General features: G+C 40.9%; 1 protein-coding gene across 2 annotated transcripts; it reads left to right on the plus strand.

Annotated features, from left to right (window-relative positions):
• Positions 1 to 580: 580 nt before the first annotated feature.
• dennd2c (DENN/MADD domain containing 2C) lies at positions 581 to 23,275 on the plus strand. Of its 2 annotated transcripts, none has more exons than XM_085781243.1 (19): positions 581 to 902; positions 3,954 to 5,108; positions 8,251 to 8,375; positions 9,304 to 9,386; positions 9,509 to 9,667; positions 10,624 to 10,702; positions 10,987 to 11,031; positions 12,106 to 12,293; positions 12,694 to 12,803; positions 13,526 to 13,595; positions 14,350 to 14,427; positions 14,858 to 14,998; positions 15,416 to 15,564; positions 17,127 to 17,304; positions 18,487 to 18,528; positions 19,863 to 19,971; positions 20,375 to 20,617; positions 22,263 to 22,349; positions 22,432 to 23,275. In XM_085781243.1, the coding sequence occupies exons 2-19, from the start codon at positions 4,186 to 4,188 to the stop codon at positions 22,458 to 22,460; spliced, it is 2,838 nt and encodes a 945-aa protein (XP_085637369.1). In that variant the 5' UTR covers positions 581 to 902; positions 3,954 to 4,185; the 3' UTR covers positions 22,461 to 23,275. The 2 variants fall into 2 exon arrangements, with proteins under 2 accessions (XP_085637369.1, XP_085637370.1); XM_085781244.1 differs by having other exon boundaries at positions 12,109 to 12,293.
• The last annotated feature ends 1,984 nt before the right edge of the window (positions 23,276 to 25,259 follow it).

Genomic DNA, 25,259 nt, shown 5'->3' on the forward strand with positions numbered 1-25,259 from the left:
TTTATGTAATATGTGAATGGACACATTTTATTCCACCCACCATACATTATCACTTAAAAAGAGCCTAATTTCAGTGGTCACTTGTGGCTACAATCACAGTGTGTACACTGACACAGCTAATTCCCACACAGCCTTCATAGGCCTACATGCTTTAATTTCATATTTTAGAAACAGAATCAGAATGGCTTTATTTGCCAACACATTAGCCTATTATGGATTTGATTTGATGGCTTTTAGTAGGAGAAATTAGCAAAACACATGAATAGAACACGATTAGACTAAGAGAAAAGCAACAAGTTACAAGAAATATTTAAATGAAAGTTCCTAGATAGTTGTGCAGTTTAGTGTAGATATAGTTTAATAATGTTATCATTATTGTATTGGTAAGTATTCAAATATTTGCCTTTAAAAGCAGTATGGTTGAACAGACAGAACACTGAAAACATCGTATCAAACTGTTTGAGTGGAGAAACACTCAGGCTCATAAATAAATTGTGTGTTTTTTTTTTTTGTTTTTTTTACTTTGTCAATGACCAGTTTTATTTTGGAGGATCCAACCGGAAGTTCGGTGCTGTGTTGGCTAGCTCGACGCTAATTGTGCTGAGAAGGAGGGCTAGGAGTGTTCTGCTTTTCCCTAGTTATGGCCACTTTCTTTGTTGTTGTGTGTACTTATTTACAGCAGGCGACACGTTTTTATGGCCAGCAAAGTTTATATTGCGATGAGTTGCCAAAGATAACTGTGCAGTGAGGAGTTAAAGTTAGCCTGAACTTCTTCAGCCTGCTAACCTGTCCCGGTTGGAGGATGCGAGCGATTGGAGCTGCATTTGATTTGTTTTTCATTTTATCGAAAGGAAAAATGTGAAAAGAGGGAGATTTTTTCCTGTCACACTAAACTACAGATGGTAAGTCACAAGAAATGTAACTCATGCAGTTGTCCGTGTGGTGTTTGGCTCTGACGGTCACACACTGACTTCCAACGTTGTCACTCAACTGTCCGACTCTCTTGTCTCCTCCAGCTTGGTGAAAAAAAGTAAAGTAATCATCAAGTAAACCCGTAAAGTAATCCAAAGTTACCTAGTTACTTACCGTAAAATGTGTTGCTAAATTAACTTTGTCCAGTAAGTGCTGTTTCGTTCATGCCAAACTCCATTCAAAACATGGCTTATTAAAAGTGAATTCATGATGTTACAAGTATGGGGACACTAACATGTTGTTTTTTTTTAGTTTATTGCTATATTAACTAATGTATTTCTTTCATTCGGCATACTTCCAGTCACGTAATATGTACTTTTTTTTGACGAATATGAACTTTTTAATGTAACCATGTAAGTAACTGTCCACTGTCAAACAAGTTTCACCGTTGACAGTGAGAGATGTAAACTGGGAGCAACTTCACGTTATTTCTTTCTTTTGTTAAAGCCGAATTACAGGCTAGCTGTTAATGAGTCAGATGAGTCGCAGAGTTTCATTCATAAGTTGTGCAATCTTTGCTACAAGACACGACACTTCCCATCTAATACATTAGAAGGGAGTTTTGAAATGGGGTTTCCTAATGCAACAGAGAGCAGGGACACGTTTTCTTCTCTATCTTCTTCTCCTGCACTTATTCCTATTTTATTGCAGCCTTAACCCCAATATCAAGAATGGAGCAGCTAATTAAAGTCACTGTCATAGGGTCATTTCACTTTAATGCTGAAAGAATTGCTGCTGTATTGAAATGATCTGCAGGTGTAGGAAAAACAGCCAAGTTAATGAATAACTACAGACTACAGTAATGCAGCTACTACATCTGACAGCATAAAGATATGTTTACTCCACTAGTCCCCTCAATCCAAAAAAAAGGTCAACCAAACACCAGGGACGATATTGATTTACTGACTTGGGTTTGTTTTATGCCAAGTTGGAAATAAATCTAAATGTTTTTGACACATTGGCTGTTTTACTATGATTTTATTAGAGTATTTCGAGCAGTTTTCAGGCACAGTGAATGAACGATAAATGACATGTTAAAGCTGGATGTCATTCATTCTGCAGAGCTGTTAAAAACAGATCACCTGGATGCACAGGGGCTCTTCTTCTGGCGGCTGCTGATGGATCAGACACTTAATCTTGGTGTGTCCGTTTACGCTGGCATCTAGCAAACCTACATTTTTCTTCTATTGTGGCTGTAACTGTCTCTGTAGATGGTAAACCACAGTCGTGCAATGCCTCACCTACAACATGTTGGGTCATGCAGCGCTCCTCGAGGAGAGCGTTTTGTGGTGGTTTTGAAGGTGCAATTAGGTTTAATTTAGCTGCCAGGTGATGATGGGAGACTGGAGCTTTACGGCTCCCCCGACTGCTTTCTACACGGATGAGTCAGTGAGTTTCACTGAAAAAAAAAAAATACTAGGATACCTTGACAGAGTTACAAACATGAGTGGAGTTCATTTTGACTCGCCCTCTGGTTTTGATTTTGAAATGCATGCCACAGGAAGAAGGGTGAAACTGGCAACTTTCTACGTGTTTGCAAATGTCACTGTAACTCGTGTATTTTTAAATCAATCTTTGATTACCATCACAGGGTTTGAGTGTAGCTGATCTAAACATAGCCCAAAACCAGTGGTTGCAGCTGGGTGCAAATGTCTCTGCACAATAATTATGGACAGTCTGCTGATCCTTCTTCCTGCCGCTCAGGAAACGCAACTCATGCCTTCCTGTACAACATACCGCACACACACACACACACACACACATAGACAAGCAATGCAAGTGGGTCAGTTTGGGACTCGCATTGTCATTGCGTGGCCTGGCAATGATGGAGCAGCATTCCAGCGCACACATACGTTTGATTTAGGTCAAACCGAACAAAGGCATCACTTGCAAGACTGACTGACCGACTGTCTCTAGTTAAATTTATTCCACGACCACCCTCCCACCCTCAACCCTCTCCTCTCCTCCTGCCCCTCCTGCCCCTCCTTATACAGCTCTGTAGGAATGCAGCTCATAGAGTTATTATGATCATGAGCTGTGCAGTGGAATTTTACCATGTCTCCCCTTCTCCAGATTCTTCTCAGCCTCGGTCCTAATGTGCAACGTGTCCAAATGGTTTGGTTCCAGCTAACCAGGAGCCGCTGTACGAGAGCGCACAGTAACTACATTGATGTGTTTTACTCTGGGAATATGAGTCCGGGGGTAGATGCCACTGCAACAACTTCACATCAAGTCTGTCTGTGTTAAATAGCGTTAATTAGATGGAGCATAATTATAGCTTTGTACCGTACGAGTGCAGAGAGTCCGTGTCCTGTTTTTACCTCGTCTCTCTGCTGAGAAGCTCCACCATCTGGGGAGCTTCCATTCAGCTGTGCAGATAGGTGTGGTCACACAGCGTCGACCCTCATTCACCTAATTGTGACGGGCTGCTTCACTCACTGTGACTTGTTTTCTCTCGCCTCCCAAAGCTTTCTTTTTTGAAATCACTTAAACTGTGCTCTCCTCTCTGTTGTCTGAACGACAGCTTTGCGAGAAAGAACACTGAATTAGATTTAATGCTCTGCTGTATCATTGGCATTTTGTATTTGGCCAGCTCTGTGGTTTAGGACAGCAGCTACAGAGAAAGCAGAATTCCCCCGGGGCTGGAGGAGGAGGAGGAGGAGGAGGGTTGGGGCGGCTCGAGACTCAAAACACAGACTAGCAGAATGTCGCGCTAAACCATGTTCCAGCTTCTGTGTTTTCCTTTTTCTTTCTGGTTTTATTTTTGGAAGGTGACCCTGACAGGGGCCCATCCTTCCTGACCTTCTCTCTGGTCTTACCCCACACCTTGAAGACAGCTTAAGATGTGCAATGTCTCAGAAGCAACTGTGTGATCCTGCGTTACCTCAGTGTCCCTTTGACCCTGCGGTGTGTGGTGTCTGGACTTGTTTTTAAGTGCAAAGTGATTGATGGGTAATTTTTGTGTCTTGACTTCTTCTTAGGTTGTTTACAAAAGGAGACGAGGCGGAAAACGACACTCTTCTGACACGAGAAGACACACACAGACGCGTCCGACCACAAATGTTGTGACTCTCCTGCTGCCTGTGCTGAGTAATTAACTGTAATTAATTCAAAGCAAAACACGTGAATTCTTCTGTTTGTCTTTGAGAGGAAATCCCTGATGCTTTCACTTATGGAGTACTGAGGGTGAGCTGACACTTGCCCCCTCTCAACATGCTGGCTCTGAGGCTGGAGCAGGGCAGACGAGGGGGTGGTGGTGGTGGTGCTGGTGGCGGCGGCGGCGGCGGCGAGGTGGATCGCCTGCAAAAAGGGCCCACTGTGGCCTGGCAGGGCCGACAGGAGCAGGGCGTCAACATCAGGGAGAAGATCTCACAGTGGGAAGGTCGCAGTCAGCAGGGCAGCAGCCCGGATACCAGGGTGAGAGCACACCCTCCGGTCGTATCCCGGACTCTGTCTGGGGATCTCCTGAGCAATGGATGTTTCACCGAGTGCTCCAGAGTGGGGCCTCCTGCTAAAGCCGGCCTCTCAAAAACTAAGAGCATGGGTTTAGATTTTCGGGAATCCCCAGCTCATAGCCCGGTCGGTAGGAAGTCAGAACCTCTGCAGAAATACTCCACTGAATCTCCTCCCACAACCCCAGGAAATAAACCACTTGCAGCACAAACATTTCTATCTCCTAACGCGGAGAACGACGCCGCTAACTCTACAGGTAAACAACAAACCTTCACCCCCAACGGCGACCGAACCACGGGACGCATCTTGGATGTTGAAGTAGTAGTTTCCAAACCTCTACCTCTGTCTGCCGACTACCAAGACGACAACATGCCCGCTGGGAACTTCTACACTTCCCGCGGCTTCTGGCGTAAGCTGGAGGGAGACAGGCTGCTGTGGGAGAAAGGCAGGGAGTCGTCAGGTGAGGCTCATCCTCCTCCCAAACCTCAGCGGACATTCCAGTATCGCGCAGCCAACAACAGCAGTAGCAGCAACTCGGGGCACGCGGCGCGATGGGACAGAAGATCTCCTCATAACAACCTCTGCAGCGTTGGGAGCAGGAGGGTGGCCCACCCACCCAGCTTCCCACCTCCTCCATGTCCTGTGGCAAAGACAGAGGGGCTTTCAAGGCATAAAAAGAACAGGTGAGTCAGTGAGCTAAAAGCGGAGCCCATACATACTGATTTTATTGTGTTTTTTATTTTATTTTAAAAATACACATTGCAGTGTTTCTGTGTTGTGGACAACTGGATCTTCCCTGGATATCAGCAGGGTGTTTGTAGGGCAGTAATAGAGGAGGGTGCTGTCTAATTGCTGGCAGGGCTCCAGGTGTGATGTCACATGATATCTGGCAGCATTGTTCTCTATTGTCTGGATGTGGCCTAGTTCCTCCGCAGCCGTGGGGGTGAGGGTCATCATCCACAGACACACACACACACACACATTCACTCCAGGCTTAACAAAACAAAACATAGCATAACAGTGTAGCCCATGTGTGTAGACAGCTCGGGACCTGTTAGGTAACGTGATTTCTAATTATTTAGGTCTCTGTAAATATCATGTCCTGGTGACGTGTATAATTATCATCTAAATGTTGTCCAGGAATTTTTGAGAGGATGAAATAATCTGCAAAGTCTTTTCTTCATATCTTATAAAAACAGAACTAAAGTAACTTGCTTTACATGTCTGGTTTTCAAGAATTGCAAAGTGCAACTTAACAGCTGAAAAATGAATTTAAAATAATGATAGCGTCATGATGTATTCAGCTGGTCTTTCAAAGCAACTCATTTAATAAATAATAACAACTACGGTATGCACTTTGTAATAGAGCACTTAGAAGAGATGTGTGTGTGTGTGTGTGTGTGTGTGTGTGTGTGTGTGATAGTTGTCTGGTTGAGCTACTGTTGTTCTAACATGTCACAGATGGATTTTACTGGTTCAGTCCCAGAGGTAAATCATCAGGTTGCCACATTTGACTGACACAAATTAGTCCAACCAGAGCCTCAATCCCGCCCATCCGTTGTCAGCTCAATTTCTTATTTTGGCGTGTGTGTGTGTGCGTGTGTGTGCGTGTGTGTGTGTTTGTGTGTGTGTGCTCAGCTGGTGATGCATCAGCTTTGTCTATCTGAAACTGATGCAGTCTAATACCAGCATTCCTACATTAAATCCTATCCAGTTTTCATTGAAACTGGTTTGTAAGTATTTTTGCTTTTCAACTGTGTAACACTAGAGCTATTGTCTGTTATTTAGCCTGCCCAGTGCCACATTTATTTAAAAGGGGGTAGACAAAGCATATATATATATATATATATCTCTGTCAGTATAACATAATACTGTTCAACAAAACCTCACACTATATCCCCCCAAATAAAAATTGAAATCAAACACAATGTTTCAGTGAAAGATTGGATTTTATCTCAGGGTTGTTGTCTTAGATTAGCTTTTGTCTAGGTGTAACTCATCACCTAACGACTCGGAGTGGACACTTTTTGTTTCATGAAAAAAAAGTAAACAGTAAATTTGCCTGTAAAGTTTGGCCACTGTTGTGCTTGTAAAACTCTCAGGACTTCATCAACTCAGCAGGTCAACAATCGTTATTAGGACTTGTCAGCTGATGACATTTCCAGAGCTGATGAATTCCCTGACCTTCAAACACTCAACAACTGTCGGCCGCTCTGTGCAGCGGAGGATCTGAAAATGAAGCAAATTGATGCCTACAAAACAGGAGAGTCTATAAAAAGATTTCAGTTTCCACCGTCTGAAATGTCATTAAGAAATGGCAACTAAGGGGAACTGTGCAAAGTTGAGACAAGATCTGCAAGAACAAGAAAGCTCTTAGATAAGGCTGCGCTTCTGCTGTGTTTGAAAGGTAAAGCAAAAGCCTCATATGACTGCAAAACCAACTGCAGGAGGGTTACCTGAAGTTCATGAAATAAGAAGTAATGGTGCATTAACAATTGAAGAAAGACCAGTGCTATACTGTGTGTTTACTGCAGGGGCTGTATTCTTTTCACTTCAAAAATCAGCATGTCACCGATACATTAAACAGTTTTATTGACACAGTTACACAGTTATCTCTAAACCTGAAAGCAAAAATGATGCAGCCTTTGGATAACATTGCATAACAATCACATAAAGAGATGAAAGATCTATTTCTCCTGAACTGAAATTACATTTGTTTATTTTAGTATATAGCCTCTCTTTATTCAGACACAAAAAGCATGACAAGATGCTAATAAGACTTTTTTTTTCTTTATATGTCGTATGTTAAGTTACTGGTCATGCAACAGGGCAGAAAACAGGCCAGGTCTGGCAACACTGTGCCTAATGATGATGCCTTGGTTCAAGAGAATCCTGGGAAATGAAGTGGAAACGTGATGGCCCATTATCCTGTAATTGCCTCTTGTGGCCACAGTGGCTGTTTCTCAGCTAAAGCCCCATGCTTTATTGTGTTAACTGAGCTCTTCAATGCTGTAACAACAGGCCTTAAGAACTGCTAATTCCGCTCCAATGTTGTCATTATACCTTTTTAAATTACCAATAGTGTATCTGTCACCCAGTCATGTCTGCACACTGTTAGCAGAGTTGGACAGGGCTCCTTGTTTACCAGCTTCAGAGCCATCGGCTGTCATTTACTCTCGTATATTATGAAATAGCTGCTTGGGGCTTGATGTTGCATCACGCTGACGAGAATCACATAACAGTTTCTGTCTCAGCACTGAGCCACACTGACTGTTTACACACTGGAGTAACTAAAATCAAATCAAACGCATAGATCAGAACATTCGCTCATAAAATGGCCAATAACTAGACAATAGCTGCATGTTCCCCTTCAAAGCTTCCAGGGAGGGGAAGTTGCATGTTGACCTGAATTTCACTGAGAAGATGAGGATATTGACATATTGCCAGCTGCTATCTTTGTCTAAATCCTGTTACACTCTTTCTCATTGTTTGCCTTTTGAACAACTTCTGTAGTACCACATGCTCAGTCATTTCCTCTCGTGACAGTTGATCTATGTTTGAGTTAGGGTATCTATAAGCTTGTAACTTCAGCCCTGACCCTTTCGATCAGCCATGCAGCCCTGCTTTTAGAGGAATGTGTTACTGTTTTTTTTGTGGTTCTATTTATTGCTGATCGAAATAAACTCAAACTCAAGATATCAACACAAGGAATTTTGCTGTGGGAGACGAGACTATAGAGTAAATGATAGCATGCTAGTTGTTTTATTAAAGATAAGGAGCCAGGCCCCTGTTTTCTTACTGCCGTCCCTTCTTTCTCTGCCACAGGAAGTCATTTGAGTATGAGGATGCAGCTCGTCTGACAGTGACACAAGGCACCCTGGGAGATGAGGCGAGGAACTCGGGCCTTTACCATGCCTATTCTGACGACAATATTTACGAGGACATTGTCTGTGAGTGGAGCTTCCTGTGTCATACACACCGAAGAAGACACTGAGCAGGAAATTATTCTAAGCACATGTATCATGTATTTGCTTTAAAAAAAAAAAAAAAAGTAGCTACACTGATATCAGCATTTTACACAAAACGGGTGTGCTATGGGGGTGGTTGAGTGGTTAGAGCATGTTCCATATTGGAGTTAAAGGGATAGTTCAGTAATTTGGCAAATTGGCCCATTGCCATAATCCCTATAGTCTTATGAGTAGGTTTGTTACCTTTAATTGTCGGTGCAAGCTATTGTTAGAACGGCGGAGCAGAGCCGCGAGCTGCTCAGAGCTACACTACGGAGGCTAATGAGATAGCGGTTTTGCATGAATTTACCTCGAAAACAACTCTGTCTCATAACGTTCCGTTATTATCTCATAGCGTGGTGAATGTGCAGGTCACAACTTGTCCACGAGAGCGTTTTGGAGTTGTTGGATTGTGTATTTGATGAGTTTGATGAGGGAAACCAAGAAATCCCCCGCCGTTATAAAAATAGCTTGCACCGACAATTAAGGGTAACGACCCTATAAACTATAGGGAATATGGCAATGGGCCAATTTGCCAAAATGTTGAACTATCCCTTTAAGTAAACTCCAATGTCACACCTTGAACCGATGATGATTCTGTAGTGACCAGGTTTGAAAGTCATCTCCTAAATAAAATATTGAAATCTTTTAAGCTTCACATCAAAACCACAGGGGAATAAATAAACAGGAATAAATTCCTCAGGTGTGAGATAGAAATTCATCCTCTTTTTCCACAGCAGATGCTTCAGTCGATTGCCGACACACCAGGAAAGCTAGCATTAGCTTCTGGTAAAACGTATCAGTGCGTGAACCATGTAAAACTGTCAAGAAGCTCATTTCGAATCTCTACCATTGCTCCGTCTTCCCTCAGGTGAAGTTACTCGAGATAACCCCTATGAGGATGTCAAGCTCGCTCCCATGTGTCTACCCATTGCAAGGCCTCAAGTGCCAAAGGTAATGGAAGATATCCCTCTCACAGCACATTAGTTTTTATTAGTTCTGTATGAATGTATCAGATAATATCTGCCTAACCTGAGAAGAAGGCAGGAGATAACTCCACAGCTCTTATCTTCCAGCTGCCTCCTAAACCCCAAACGATGCAAGGTTACGCCAGCAAAGTGGAGAGGAAGGGCCTCCAAGGGTCAGCAGCATCCAAATCCACCACCCTTGCAGAAACTCCCAAACCGGCTGCACCCCGACGTGCAAGCACTCAGAAAGCACAGAAAATGCCTCAGGTAGACGATGACATCAGGTTTTACAAACCAAGTGTATTTGAATACAGTGATTGAGTAAGAGGTTTTTGTTGTTGTTGTTGTTGTCTAACAATTAGTTACACGTGTTAGAAGTAAAAGATGGGGGTGTGGACTTGCTGAGCAGGAAGGAGAGGACGCTGACAGAAATAGATAGAGTTTGGATGTATGACAGCTTCATTAGAATTCAGACAGGACACATGAATCCAAACATACGACCCATGGCAGTGGAGAGCAGGCGGACAGGGAGGAACTTTAACAATGAGGTACTGTAATAAACACTCAGACTCACTGACAAGAGTTTCAACCCATGTGGCAGTTTTACTGTAACTGCCCTCGGGCAGCGGGCTTGACAAATACCAATCAGGTTTATTTTTGGATGGTATTTTAACAACATGTCTTTCCTGCGCTGTTTATTTCCCATTGCAGTTTGTAATTTTTGAATAAAATACTTGATTGCTGATATAGTATAGCAAGAATAAAAGACAACATTGAGTTATCCAACCGTCCTTAAACTCTCTGTGATCACACGTTTTCACACAGGAATCATAACAATGAAATGGACTCAAACATAATAACACCTCATTATGTATTTTTCTGCTCAGCAGCAGTACTATTATCTTAGGAGAGGCATTTTAGTTTCTTTCCACTGTCAGACCAGTTTGCCTCTTAAACCGGCAGAGCTCTGTGTGTCCTCTTCAAGATAAGTCTGAGCTTCCTGTATGTGCCTCCTCTCTGTCCACTATCAAATATTCAGCTGTGTGTTCTTTCAACAAGTTAACAGAAGAATGCAGGAATGTAAGGGCAAAAAAAAATGCTGAAAATCTATAATATGATTATGTACTTAGAAGCTGTTATATCATGATTCCCTGTAATCATGATTCTATAATGGCTGTGAAATTATAGGGCTGACAAATACCTGCGTGTGTTTTACAACACAGTACGTCAACAAGATTGAGACCATCTTTGATGACAAGCGAGGGAGGAAGAGGGTGAAGAACCAGGGAGTCGCAGTGCGAGGTATACACACACACAGATGCCACACACATGCACACACACACACACACACACACACACTGTCGCAAATGTCACTCACATCAACGCTTCAATTAGATTAAGTTGAGTCTCTTGGTGGAAATACCCAGCTTTTGATGGTGCACACACAGAGAGGACCAGCTGCACTGGGTGAAGCCACTGATTATGAAACAAAGGCCAACTGTCTGCATCTGATTACGGCTTCTTAAGTCTTTTCCATTCCTCTGCTTCTCCCTAATCTCTCCCCCCCCTCTACCTCATATCAACAGAGGAGACCAGCGGGACAGAGAGCGACCCCGAGGACAACACCAAAGGTATCAACACAGTTCAACTGTCTGTGAGGTCCCGTCATCTGACGTCTGGTTTTCAGGTTAAAAGTTTTCTAATGGGGAGGGATAAACACAGGCTATATCTGTCAGCATTTGTTAATGACATTCCCAACTATAAACATATGGCTCGCCTGGCAAAAAAAAAAAGCGACACAAGAAAAGGTCATAGCATCCCTGAAATATTTTTTAGCTCCAGGGAAGTTTTCTTTTTCCAGTTCTAGATATTTCCAGCTATTTGTTTAACCAAGTGGAAAACAGGGAGAATAATTCAGTGAAACAATAAGTCAGATGAGAAAAAATTAAATTGACTAGTTAAGTCATTTATTAAACAAAAAAAAAAAAAGCACTCGCTGGTTTTAGCTTCTCAAATGTCAGGATCTGCTGCTCTGTTTTATATAATTGTTAATTTGGGTTTTAGGTCGTTAATCAAACAAAACAAGCCACTGAAGAAGTCGACCTGGGAAACTGAGCGGGTCTGTTTTCTGCTATTTTAAAGACTAAACAATTAATTGAAACAAGACTATAAGAGCCTGCAGCCAAGCTAGCAGCCCTGTGGCGTCATACTTTGGGTTAAATACTAAAGTTAGCATGCTAACATACTCACAACTGCCACTGCTAACACTTGCTAATGAGCTCTAAACACGACATACAGCTGAGGAGAAGGGTAATTAGGCAGTCATAAACCAAAGTATTGCACAAACTAAAACTTTGACCTAATGATGGTGCAAGATGAAAAGTCAGGATCAGCAGGGTTGTTTAGATTCATCCTCTGGAGACCGTGAAAGTTTAAACACTTGTTTTGCCAACTGTTTTTGCTTCATTACAAAAGTCAAATAGAGCAAATAAAGTGCACAACTTTCTGTCTGCACGAGGTAACAATTAGGTTTGTGAAAAAGTGGAATAATACCACCATTGTGAGATTAGCCTTGACTGCTTCAGATACTATGTAATCATGCTGTATATTATTGATATTTAAACAGCCTTATATTGCTCCTCTGTGCTGGATTAGATTTGTCCCAGGATAAGCATTACCATATCATTTCACTGTGTGGCGTCCAGCAGGCTCTAGGAGATCCGTTTATATCCAGTCTACACTGAAACGTCGGCCAGGCTACCGCACCCTAGAGAGAGACCTGATCCAGCTGCAGCAGCAGCAGCTTTTCCAGATCTTCGTGGTGGTGTCGCTGAGAAAAGGCTCCCCGGGAAACACCTACTCCCCTGAAATAACGCAACAGTTCCCCAAAATGGTGAGAAAGAGCCTTTACAGTAACATCACCCCACCCTTCCTCTGTCTAAGCAAAGGTCACAGCCCTGCTTTGGTTACTGCGCTTTGACTGAATGGTGTTGTGCGTGACAATCCTCGTCTTAATCTTGTTTGGCAAAATGAAAGAAAGATGATTTTTGTCACACACAACTCTTCAAAGGAGAATTTCCCAGGATTACATAAGTTGATAACAGATTTTATGAAAGAAATAGCAGAAATGGTTTTGTCACAGATACCAATATGTTAGAACAAACAATTAAATCATTGAATTAAGCCCTGGATGAGTCATTCTTTATTTCTTTTTCCTGACCGAATCATATGATAATGCAGTTAAATGATCAGTGCGTTAACCTGACGTCCCTGTGGATGCTGCTATGTTTCAGTTTGAGAAGTCCTCCCGGCTCTCCAGAGAGGCCGAGGATCAGCTGAAGGTCATTCCCAAGTTCTGCTTCCCCGACTCTCAGGACTGGAAGCCCTCTGCACACATGCCAAGGTCAGCCCATACACTGCAGTCATATTTTAATAGCATGCTGGATGTATGGGGCTATAAAACTGGTGTGATCATAAGAAGATACCATATTTATTTATTTTTTCATCTTTAATTTATTTTCTCTATGCGTACATCTTTGTTATTAACTTTTTTCATGTACAGTATTTAGACTAAGTGTCGGCACCGTAATTATGAGTTGTGTTATGTTTAATATCCCCAATTCCTCTTTTCCTATTTATATCCTCTGCTGCCAGCTGTAACCCATAAATCGCTACTGCAACAACCCAAATTCCCCACAGGGATCATTAAAGTTTCATCTGGTCTAATTAAATCTTTGAGTGCTTAGGGACATTGGGCATTCTCTGTTTTTTTCTACTTGATATGGTTCATTGTTGTAATGTGGGTTATGATCTCAGTTCACTTTGCCTCACTGCTTTTAAAACAACTAAAACATTATCTGTGATAATATACATAGCTGTCCATTTGCCTGCTCTATGCAGGCTCCACCTTTTTCATATCTTGACAGAATAAACAGTTGTCTCATTAATCAACAGCATTTTTAAAATTTTAAAGTTATTCCCTAAGGATATTTTTCAATCAGTATTTTTATCCTTGTTAGATGTTTTTCATCAGGGAAAGGTCAGCACAAATGAGCTGATTGAAGTTGTGTATTTTATCTTTTAAATGTTACATCATCCCCTGTGTATTGATGTTGTGTTCTACAGCGAGACCTTCTCCTTTGTCCTGACGGGAGAAGATGGCAGCCGCTGGTTTTGTTACTGCCGTAAGATTCTGGTGAGTACAGATAAAGTTAACATTTGCGTCTGACTCATTGACTCAAGCGCTTGTGTGTTTGCGTGTATGTGTCTGTGATGACATGGCAGACCGCCACGTGCTTAGTCAACATCTCTGAGGAGATCAGTACATGTGAATCACAGACTGTACCACTTCTGAATCAATGACAGAGAGCAACAAGAATTCATTGTTTCCCCCTCTCTCTTCCCTCACACACTGAGCTGCTTTTACTGTAGATTTCTTTTTTCGACAAACAAACTTTTCTAGGTTGAAATGACGAGGTTTATCTGTCCTCTAATGTGTTTGTGTTTATTTTTTATTGGGAACATGCTGTTGTTGTCTCATTAGGCACTTGCTTTTCTTTGCTTATTCTGTCTTCAGTGCAGATGGAGCTGAGACCTAACATGAAGAGTTTTATGTATTTGTGCTTTTGGGTAGATAAGCTCACAGCTGTTGTCATAAACATGGGTTGACTTTAGACTTTACACCCTTTCTTTCTTTCAGTCTACAAAGCTGTCAATGAAAATACCATTAAGACCATAAAGGGGAAATAATATCTAGACTTTGTGTGTTGATTGTACTCCGTTTTTATGCAAGTCCAACACCACTTCCCCATTTGCTGTGGTGGGAAAGTGCTTAAACTCTGTGACCCCACTGTGTGTTTATTTGTGATGCATTTTATGATATTTTTTACAACTTATATATCTGTTCTTGCCTGCTTTATAACATATGAAACTATCTGTGTGTCTTCAAGCCCAGTGGAAAGGGGAAGAGGCTCCCTGAGGTGCACTGTATTGTCAGCAAGCTGGGCTGTTTCAACTTGTTTGCGAAGGTAAAGTAACCATACAGGACGTCTGCGTCTGCTCTCGTGTTTCTACTCATAGACGCCTCTGTAGGAAGTTGAAAGAGATGGATTAGGAAGAGTTCAATCCACCAATGGCCTTGGAAGTGTGTTAAAAAAACTGTTGCCTGGAAACTCCTTGTATGTATAAGGATGGAACAAGGCGACACGGGCAGAAAAGTCCTGAAGAATTTTTGGGTGTGTCTTTCAAAAAAAGAAAGAAAGAAAGAAGTCAAATGCATTGTGTGCAGCAGTGTCCCACCCATGAGTGAAATTTACAAACAGCAAGTGTAAAAATGGCTGGGAAGTAAAACTGCATTTAGGTACACAGCTGCACTCTGCCTGTCCTCTATTGTTCACAGACTTTAATCCACACTGGTTCCCTCAGGACACACGCTGATCTGTCTGTCTGTCTATGCAGATTCTGGAGGAGGTGGAGAGGCGCAGGGAGATTTCCCCAGCGCTCGTTTACCCTTTTATGCGCAGTGTGATGGAGGCTCCGTTTCCAGCCCCCGGACGCCCCGTCACCGTCAAAAGCTTCCTCCCTGGCTCTGGGAATGAGGTAACCCTGAAACCAAAAGAGGAAATGTTAATTAGTAGTTTAGTTCCTTCTAACCACTCCTTTCTGCAGACTCAGAGTGACTCAGAATGGGAGGTTGTCTCTGCAAACAATAGGGAAAGCTATTTCAGCTTTAAAGGGTTCATGTCAGGGCACCTACATATGTATATGTTACACATTTAACAGTTATCAAGTGACCTTTGATAAGTGAGGCAATGACTCTTCACATAAAAACTTCCTTTGCTCTTAAATTGCCAACTTATGTTGAAGTTTCTACTCTCCATCATCTCCAGCCACATTTATATGGGTGTATCTAAAAAGTCCAGGTGTTCACAGTCCACTAGTGTAAATGACTGCATGCTCCTGTCATTTATCTGCACTGCGTGGTCTGAGTCCATCTGCTGTTTGCTGCTTTGCCAGGAGCTCACTCTGTGTCGGCCTGTGGACTCCAGATTAGAGCACGTGGACTTTGACAGTCTGCTGCAGTGTCTCAGCGTCGGGAAGCTCCTGCAGGTTTTCGCCTCCCTCCTGCTTGAGAGGAGAGTCATCTTCATCGCCGACAAACTCAGGTAACTGTCTGAGCGACTGAGATGCACACAACGCTGCGGGGCCGCTTACCCATCAGGATGACAAAGCTATTTGAAAATTCCAAAGTAGACAATAAAAAAAAAGATGTGGTGTACATGACATCACACAGTCCCAGGGCAAGTATAGGTTTCTGTGTACTTTAGCCACAGCGTGAGTCTCAGTGACAAGTTATGTCAGGTTTATTTGTGCAGTCAGATACAGTATCACCTACAGTGATTTTTCAGTGTAGTAACAGGTCCTAACTTGCCAATCCAAACTTTCAGTTTCAGTCATAGTTGACAGTATGGTATCTGATAGAACAAATAGACTATAGTGAAAACTAATCACAAATAAAAACTAACTACAAAAAATAAAAACTTAAGCTTGTTTAAAATTACCACGTTTGCACCAACAGTACTACAGTAGGTTCACCTCACCCTTGACCCACAGGTAGAAACTCAGCCAAGACTCTTGATTTGTTATGATGCTGTGTTAATGTTACTTTCTCCTTTTACTGTGAGGTTAATTACTCAAACTAAAATCAGGCTGTATGCAGTTTTGAATGAATAGAATACATAATCAACAATACATCTAAAGCTTGTTGTGTGACACTGGGTCAAAATAAACACATTTTAGCCAAATTAAATAGCCAAAAATTAATACAGAAAGTACTAAACACTGGCGCAGAACAACTGTGGCCCTGAGGTAAAGCTAATGTTGTATAATATCTCTGCTGTATTGTTACCACGTATTTGGGTCAAAAGTAAAGCAAGCTTGATTCTTGTAAAATAATATTATAATTATTAATATCAGCCACACAAGTGTAACCTGTTTGTTTGGTAGGGATTGAAACCATGACAGTGTTTGGTTATTGTTGGTTGCTTAATTGTCCAGGTGATGAAGGGAAGCATTATGATCAGAGCTGTTGAATGCTGTGCCTCCAGCAGTCTCTGCTGCACACTAATCTAAAGCTGACTCAAAAGGGTTGAAAGGGGTTATTAGAAATGCAATTATCCTGCTGTTGATTGGATATTAAATGTTCCTAGGCTTGGGAGAGGAAATGTAGATGAGTTATTAAAAATAGAGTTGTTTTTTTGCACCGAGGAGTGTCACAGCAGGTTTGAAGCACTACCCTGAAGAACAATAATGATGAATGACTGGTTGCTCTTTGTATGGAGGAGATAATAGGAAGTGGAGACGAGTGTGCATTGGTAAAAAGTGCTGAGCTTGGCAGAGAAAAATGTGTAGCTGGGGGAGCCGAGCATTCAGCAGGAAGAGGTGGAGGTGTAAACTACTGACCATAAAAGGAGTTTCACCAGCCATGATATAGTAAGTAAGTACTGCAGACAGGGTATTAGCATACACCAGTTGCATTCTTAGGGGAATTCTTTGATGCACTAGTACCATTTTCTGAAAGCTCGTACAGTTGGCTAATGTGAAAATGTGGTGGAACAGAATTACAAGTGGTGTGACACAAATGTTTCCAGGGATCTGTGATTGAGATCTCTGTGTGTGTCATGTGAGCACCGTGAGGACTAAATGGTGTTTTTGTGTTTAACTGCAGCGTCTTGTCTCGGTGCGGCCACGCTGCTCTGGCGCTGCTCTACCCGTTCACCTGGCAGCACACGTTCGTGCCCGTGTTGCCCGCCAGCATGCTGGACATCAGCTGCTCCCCGACACCATTCCTCATTGGGGTGTTGGCACCCTGCCTGCCACAGCTGCTGGAGCTGCCCATTGAAGAGGTCAGTCACAACTCTGTTGAAATCAGTGTCCAATATTCAATTTAATTCACTTCATAGAGAGAAACCCAACTGTTCCTACAGAGAAAGAGGGGAGAAAAAACTCCCTTTAACAGGATAAAACCTCCAACAGAACTAGGCTCAAGGTGTAAGAGGCTGCCTCAACAGGTTGGGTTTGAGAGAAGAGAGCAATGGTACATACTGTTGTTAATCATAACATTGAAAATAACAAGTCATACCCACAGATGTTATAGTACCGGTATGTATTGTCATTTGAAAATTGGAAAAAATTGGAAAGTGGAAATAATCATACTAATAATATGTATTTGTGTCATCAATAATACTAATAAATAATAATATATAAAGCTTTTTAAAACATTCCTTATTCTGTTGATTTTTAACAAAGCAAATTCAGAACAAGAAGTCACATAATTACAAAAATATAAGATGGGAAAATTAAAAAAAAAAAATGATGATGAGGAAAAATGATATAAGGAGTAATAATCACAAATAATAATAGAAAATAGATAATAAGAAAAAATAAATACACCAATCAGTTCAGTTTATTCTTATTACATATAATATTATAACGTTTCAGGAAGTTACAAAGATGTTTCAAATTGTACAGGTTGTTTGTTTTTGCCATGAGAAGGTGTCACATGCAACTCTTTGTTTCCAGGAAGCATATGCTAAGTAAGGATTGGATATTTTTAGAAGTCGCAAAACCATTTGGATAAATATTCATTATACCCCATTTAGGGTTCAGAGGAACCTCCGTGCCTTTGATGTGACTCGACACATCCAAAACCGTTTTGCCGATCAGGTGACATTCCCATTTCAAATGAAACAAAGAACCTTTGTGACTTTTGTCTTTAGTGTCTTTAGTATCAGGGGTGTTGGGGTTAAAGAGATGCAACTTGGATGGTAAACTGCACTGTCTGGAGAGCCATTCATATATATGGACTGTATATAAATGTATCTTGATTTAACAGTCGGGTTAGTGACTGTATATTCACAGTATACTGTGACAGACTGCAGACTCCACAGTGTGTGTGACTGGTGGTGGAGAAACACCCTGAGCACTATGCGGCTCAGACTCACCTCATCTTTTTAAAACTGTTGTTGCGAAACAGTTGAACTTGTGCTGTGAGTAACTGTCATTCTTTCTTCTCTCCGTCTTCCCAGGTGCTCATAGTGGATCTGTGTGCGGACAAGTTTGTCATTCAGGTGTGTACACATTGCAGTGAATAATGGGAATGATAGGCGCGGTCCCAGTGGGAAAAACGGCTTTGCCCGTACTTGTTTGAAGTGTGTGAGTGTTTTGAAGGTGACAGACACAGACAAGTGTCACAGAGTTGAATATAAATAAATAGGGTGTAAGCTCAGAGCAGTATCATGTTGTGACTCAGACACTGGGCTGTTCTGAGGCTGATTCAGAGCTGCATGATTGCCAGTCAAACAGTAATCATTCTTCATTCACTATTCAATTACCAAAGAACTTGTTTTTATTTTGACTGGTATAGCTCTGTCTCTATTCATTTGGCTGCTTTCCTATTTAGAGAACTTCATCTTTATTCTCTGAGCAAACAGGAGCAGCAGTGGTGGACTCACCACTCCAACATGAGCTGTCTAATGTTTCCCCTCTCATCATGTGACATGAAGTACATCAATGTTTGAAAAAGTGCATCAATTATCTGTGCAAAGCACTGTGGTGCTCCGAATACTATATGAGAGATTGTGGATTTCACAGAAAAAGTAATGAAGCTCTTCTTTAACTTCTGTTTCATAAAAATAGGACTTGTAAAAAGAAATAATAAATGGATTATGTAGCCATCAACAAATACTTGACATTTAAAAATGAATTTACAAAGACAACAGTTTGAAGAGGCACTTGAAAAATGGAAACAATGTTCAAGAATTGAGAAATGAACTATTAATCCACAAATGTATTTTCAAGTGATTTATATAAGGACTGTTTTATGCTATTTTTGTAAAATAATTTCTAAATCTTAAGTATTTGATGGATGATTAATTAATTCACCACTGCTTTTTACAATTTCTATTTTTAATCCCTTTTAAAACATGAAATTAGGGCAATGTTTTATTACTTTTCCTGTGTCATCCCTGGTCCTCCATACCGAGATGTCTCCATGCTACAAATCATATCCTCCAGATGTACAGTCAAGGAACAGACCCAACAAAAATCCCGTCATTTTTAAATATTTTCCAGTGGAAATGTAACATCTTGACTGCAATCGTCATTTCTGCCAAAATAATCACAATATGATTTAGCCCCAGTATCTGTGCACATTGGATGTGAGTGCTCACCTTCAGGAAATTGATCAGAACAGGCCAAGTTAACTTCAGTCAGAATCGTGCTCAGTATTTCTGTTCAAGCTCGCTTGTACAGAAACGATTCCCACTGAGGACGAAAAAACAGATATATGGTAAAGGGTAAATCAGATGAGATGAATTTTTGTGGGACTGTTGCTGACCTGTCCTGTGTGTGTGTGTGTGTGTGTGTGTGTGTGTGTGTGTGTGTGTGTGTGTGTGTGTGACAGCTCGGTGACGAGGACTGCATCCTGCCCAGTAAACTGCAGGCGGCGCTGCAGCAGGTCCTGGAGGAGAGAGAAGACATCTTGAGACAAGAGGACGAAGACAGATGTGGAGGTTGGTATAACAACACAAATTCACATGAGTCGGCTTCTCCAGGTTCCTTTTTTCTTGATGACAACAAGTGATCAGTTTAACAGAAGATGATTTGTTAATCAAAAGTTGTTTAGGTAATTTGCAAATGGCAGCTGCAGACAACATCTGCAGCAGTGATGCCCTGCAAACAGCTGTAAATCCTTTAGTTCATTCTGTGTTTTTAACTGGGCAGAGGTTCCCTAAAGACCTGGTAATGTTGTTAACTAGATTATAATGAGTAACCTCTGTTTGGGCCAAGTTTTAATTCATGGTATAACAAATATAACAGAGACAGAGTTTAGAAGCAGCAGAATACTGAATCAGCGTTCACTCGCTGGGAAGAACTTCACTAACCTTTCATCTATCTATCTATGTGTCCGTCCAGGCCCCCAGGCAGACCTGAGCTCGCTGCTGTCAGAGAGTTTTGTGCGATTCTTCGTGGAGCTGGTGGGCCACTACCCTTTCCACATAGTCGAGTCCTCCCGTGGAAGCAGGGAGCTTCAGCGCGACAGCTTCCGCAAGTCTCACCCATCCCGTGGAGTCCGGCAGTTCCTGCAGCTCTTCATGGACACACAGATGTTTGCTGGCTTCATTCAGGACAAAGAGCTGCGCAAAGGAGGAGGAAGAGGTAACGGGGACGCAGCAGTGCCTTTTATTATTATCATTAACATCAATTTTTTAATTCTTATGGTGTGTCTTGTAAGCCCATGAGGGCTGGGCACCTCTTTAGTGTATGACACCATGAAAATAAAAACTAAACTAAAGAAATAAAAACTATATATTTACTTTTTTCCCACAAAATCGTTTGTGCAGAAAAGTTTCTTTGCCTACTTTTCTTAATAATATAGTAAAAGGGAAGAAAAATAAAAAATTCTGTCACTGTCCTTCAAGCTTATTAATGTTTTACATGACTTTTTATTTTAATATTCTGGGATTCAATTTAGTTTCTGCCTTATTGGTAAACAGAAGCACTTCTACAGCACTTTTCTAGTCTTATTGGTTGAAAGTGCAACAAATCCACTTCAACAAATGTAAACAACAAATGTAAAAAAAATTAAAAATTAAAAGGGGAAGATGTCAACAATCAAGATAAAAAAGAGGAAGATTCACAGTATTAAATTTTGCCAGTTGATTTGTAGTCATTCTGCTTGTATAACAATAAGTGCTGTAAGTTTAAAGAGCAGCGTGGTGTTTGTAAAGAGAGAATCAAAAGCTTTTAAATAAAAGTAGGAGAAATGAAGTCAGATGAACTACATAATAATTCTTAAAGGGATAGTTCAGCTTTTTTGAAGTGGGGTTGTATGAGCTACAAATGCCCATTAAGTACACTAGATGCAGTAGACAGGTCCCTGCTCTCCCCCACTGAGAAACACCGGCGCATCGCGCTGCACCGAGACACAGGCAATACACTATTGTCAATGAGAGACGATTAATTAGCGTATTTTCTAAGGCTGCAACTAATGATAATTTTCATTATTAATCTGTCGATTATCTAAACAGTTTCATTGATTAGTTGTTTGGTCAATAAAATGTTGAAAAATGTCAATCAGTGTTTCCCAAACCACAAAATGACGTCCTCAAATGTCTTGTTTTGTCCACAAACCTAAGAGATACTCAGTGTTTGGACTTTTTTTCTTTAAAATACTACCCAAACCGATTTTTCGATTATCAAAATAGTTGACAATTAATTTAAGAATCAATTATTGTTCAATTAATCGATTAATTGTTGTGGCTCTAGTATTTTCGCCGCCTACAAGAAGTCCTGTCTCAAAATAATACACCAGTTCAAGAGTACGATTTTAAGTAAAAATTTACGATGCATCAGCTGGCCAGAATAAAAGTATGTTTATCTGGAACTACCCAACTCACTCAGTACTCCTCGGTACTCCTCCGCACAGGCAGGGTCCGCAACGTGCTGTATCACTCCGACAACGAGGAGTTTTGGAAAGCTAAGTGTTTTCACACTACATTTCCCATGAGACTCCACATGCACTGTGAAATTCTCGTCGCAAGACGGACGAAAGCCAAAACATTTGCAAAGAATGTTTTCATTGATCATGAATGGAAGTCGGAGGTTCGAAGGGTAACGGAGATAACAAGTGAGATTCATCCACATTAATATGAGACTTTTTTATAACCAAATACAAACTCCTCGTTGTCCCTTTAATGGGCATTTGTAGCTCATACAACCCCACATCAAAAAAGCTGAACTATCCCTTTAAGAAGTTGGATTTCACTCATTTTATCCTAAACGTTTCCATGATCCTCATCAGGTCTCTTTGAAGTCAGAGTGGCCGAGTATCTGGATTCGTACCCTGAGCCGGAGCCAAGCGGTGTGAACAAATTTCTTAAAGGACTGGGTGAGTGTTGATCCAACATCAAATGTTTTGCTTTAAAAGGGTTACATTTCTACAGTTTATTCTTTTTCCTTTCTGTTTTTAGGAAGCAAGATGAAGCTGAAGATGAAATGAAAAAGACCACCACTCGGGCTTGGAGCTGAAAGACTTTGTAATTAAGGACAGAACTCTTGCTGCTGCTGGACTGACCGAGGACGTGAATGTGGATCAGAGTCTTGTGTCTGGATGTGAATGGGACAGTGAGGAGGATGGTGTGTGCATGTTGGAGAGCAGTGCACTTCTCATTGGATGAAAACTGGAAACTCTTTTTTTATATACAGTTTTTTTTTTCTTGCATTATTTTATGAAGCCTTGAAAAAAAAACATTCCAGCAAATTAACCTCACTAATCAACCTGAATGTTCCTGGTTGTAACTGTTTCTGTTGTTTACTTGGAAAACTTCATTTCAGTTCTGCTGCACAATATGTGCAATTTACAGTGTATGTAACTTTAATGTTACATTTCAAGCTTATAAATACTTAACTGAAAATACTGTGTGGTTCTAACCTGATGCATGTCTTTATAGTTTTAATGTAAAATCCAGTTCTCTCTCTTTTTATTCCTCTCGGCACAAATTGTAAATATCTTTTGTTTTATTTGTGTTTCAGATTAATTGAGGTTTATTAATTCTAATCAGAACATTTCAGAAGGTCTGGACTCTGGATTAAACCTCAGTTAAAATAAGTATTTAGATTATGTGGAAATGATTTTTGTCTTCCTTTCGTCCTCCACTTTCTTCCTGTTAACTGGAGTTGTAGATATGTTGTTTTGTTTTTTTACATTTTGCACATGTTGAGAACCAGTGTACAGTATTTGGAATATTTTTGTATTAAAGCATGACATGTCCTACATACGTTTTAAATAAATGGGCTCTCAAGGACAGTATTTAATGTCTGACTTTGGTATTTTTCATCCAAAAGCCTTGAAACATAGCTGCATAGTTACCCTGTCTCACTACTGTACACAAAACCTGTGATCAGGGGGTGAGACAATATCTGCTTTACATTGAGAGCATATTTGAGTATTATTACATAATGGTTTCCATACTTGTTCAGTATTATGCATAGTGTCAAATGAACCAATGGTAATTTGCCATCATAAAAAAAAGTCTTACTTCAGTTTAGAATTCCCCTGTGTTTCTCAGTTGTGCACCGTAAGTTTATTAAGGTGGCAATTCATTTGACGAACTTGAGGACTGAAGCCAAAGCTTCATGTAGATTTAAATGAATTCTGCACAGGCGGAGGGCTGTTGATTTTGTCCCTTGTCGTTCTTTCTCAAAAAAGCATTAATAAAAGATCTGTATGAATGAAGCAGCACTGATAGCAAACCTTGAGTCAATGTTCATAAGCACATGTAAACATTGTTTTAAGACCCAATTGGCAACCAGCCTTTTTCATGTGGGCTAATCTTAGTTTTGTAGAAATAGAAAAAATAAATTGGCTCCAAATTGCTCTGAGGCAGCACAACGGGTCTGCCTTGTTAAGTAAATATATGCAATAACATAAATTTCCTGTGTTATGTTCAAATGGCAACACCCTGAGTAAATAGTCCTGTTATGTTTAAATCACATCAAGTTTTATATTATCTCAACTCCTTACGCCTTTACATTTTCTGTTGTTGTCCTTATATGTATTCGTCTTAAGAATCAGACTTTAATGTGATCTAACAGTCACAGGAATGGCCTCATTGTGGAAGTGTAACCTGTTCTACAGATTTCAGTGTTTTTGTTTTGTTTATTATGAAAGTTGAAAATGTCTAGTTTAGTGGGAAATTACATTACATTGCATGCATATACGTAGGTGCATTTCTGCTAAGTTTTCTTCTGAACACAAGTTATTCTATGATGTCTAATAGAAATCCTGGTCACATACCTCTCTGCATGATGTTCACTGCATCACAATTTACCTCTGTTTTACTTTGTACAGCACATTATGTTAAATACCTCCTCAGCATGAACCTCTGACCTTTCAAATAACTAATTATTTCAAATTCATATGATTAAGGAACCAAAAGACACCAAACCTGAATAAACTACTTGGTTTGTGGTTTGTGAGATGAGCTGGTCTGTGCAGAGGAGTCAGTCCTCCAGAGGTTGGTGCACCAACTGTATTTAACTTTTTAAAGACACACCCGCAGAGAGAGCAGGGGTGAAGGATTCTGGCAGAACAGGTTCTTCCATGAGGGGAACTTTTTTTTTTTTGCCCTGCTCTGAGTCTCTCAGGCAACACAACTTTCTCCTCTGGCTTCTTACAGATCCCACCTCCTCTACTGAGACCCTAACACCAGAGCATGGTTTCAACTCTGACCACCTTTTACACAAAAACACCCATGTGATGGACTCAGCTTGCTGGAGCAGCACATAGGTGCAAGCTCAGCCTGAGAGGCATATTTCAGGTCAGTAAGACCTCCATTTATCTCTGTGGTGTTCTGAAACACTGCAGGCTGCTGGACAATGCCAAACAAAAGCATCCGGCACTGTCTCACAAGTGTTTTGACCACATGGGGGCGCTCTCTCCACACACTTCCACTGAGGCCAGCGCAGTCCATCACACAAAGAGTCTTCTGGAACTTTTCTGTTTCATGCATCAGCATCAGCATCTCAAATGGTTCAGATTTGCAATGTATTAAGCAGGGAGTGGTGAAAGTTTGTAAATAGGACAGAAGTTAGCTGGAGGAAAATTATTACTTTTATTATCTGTTAAAGTTTCATGCTGTCTGGCTTTAGGTCTATAGGCTACTATGCTGCATGTTTAAGGTGAGCCTAACACAACCACATATCAAGGAGAGGTTGAAAGATAAGATTGGGGAAGAAAATAGAACCGAATACATGTTCTAATGATTTGTGTTTGAGTAACGTTTGCCTTGATACTACA

Source organism: Trachurus japonicus, chromosome 7 (assembly GCF_045865225.1).
Source record: "Trachurus japonicus isolate A0001 chromosome 7, Traja_1.0".
Taxonomy (NCBI): domain Eukaryota; kingdom Metazoa; phylum Chordata; class Actinopteri; order Carangiformes; family Carangidae; genus Trachurus; species Trachurus japonicus.

What these genes read in the sequence shown, in the direction of transcription:
- dennd2c (XM_085781243.1), top strand. Translation starts at nt 4,186, where the DNA reads ATGCTGGCTCTGAGGCTGGAGCAGGGCAGACGAGGGGGTGGTGGTGGT. An exon ending in GTTACTGCCGTAAGATTCTG is followed by an intron (nt 13,596 to 14,349) that starts GTGAGTACAGAT and finishes TGTGTCTTCAAG; the next exon opens with CCCAGTGGAAAGGGGAAGAG. An exon ending in TCCCTGGCTCTGGGAATGAG is followed by an intron (nt 14,999 to 15,415) that starts GTAACCCTGAAA and finishes CTGCTTTGCCAG; the next exon opens with GAGCTCACTCTGTGTCGGCC.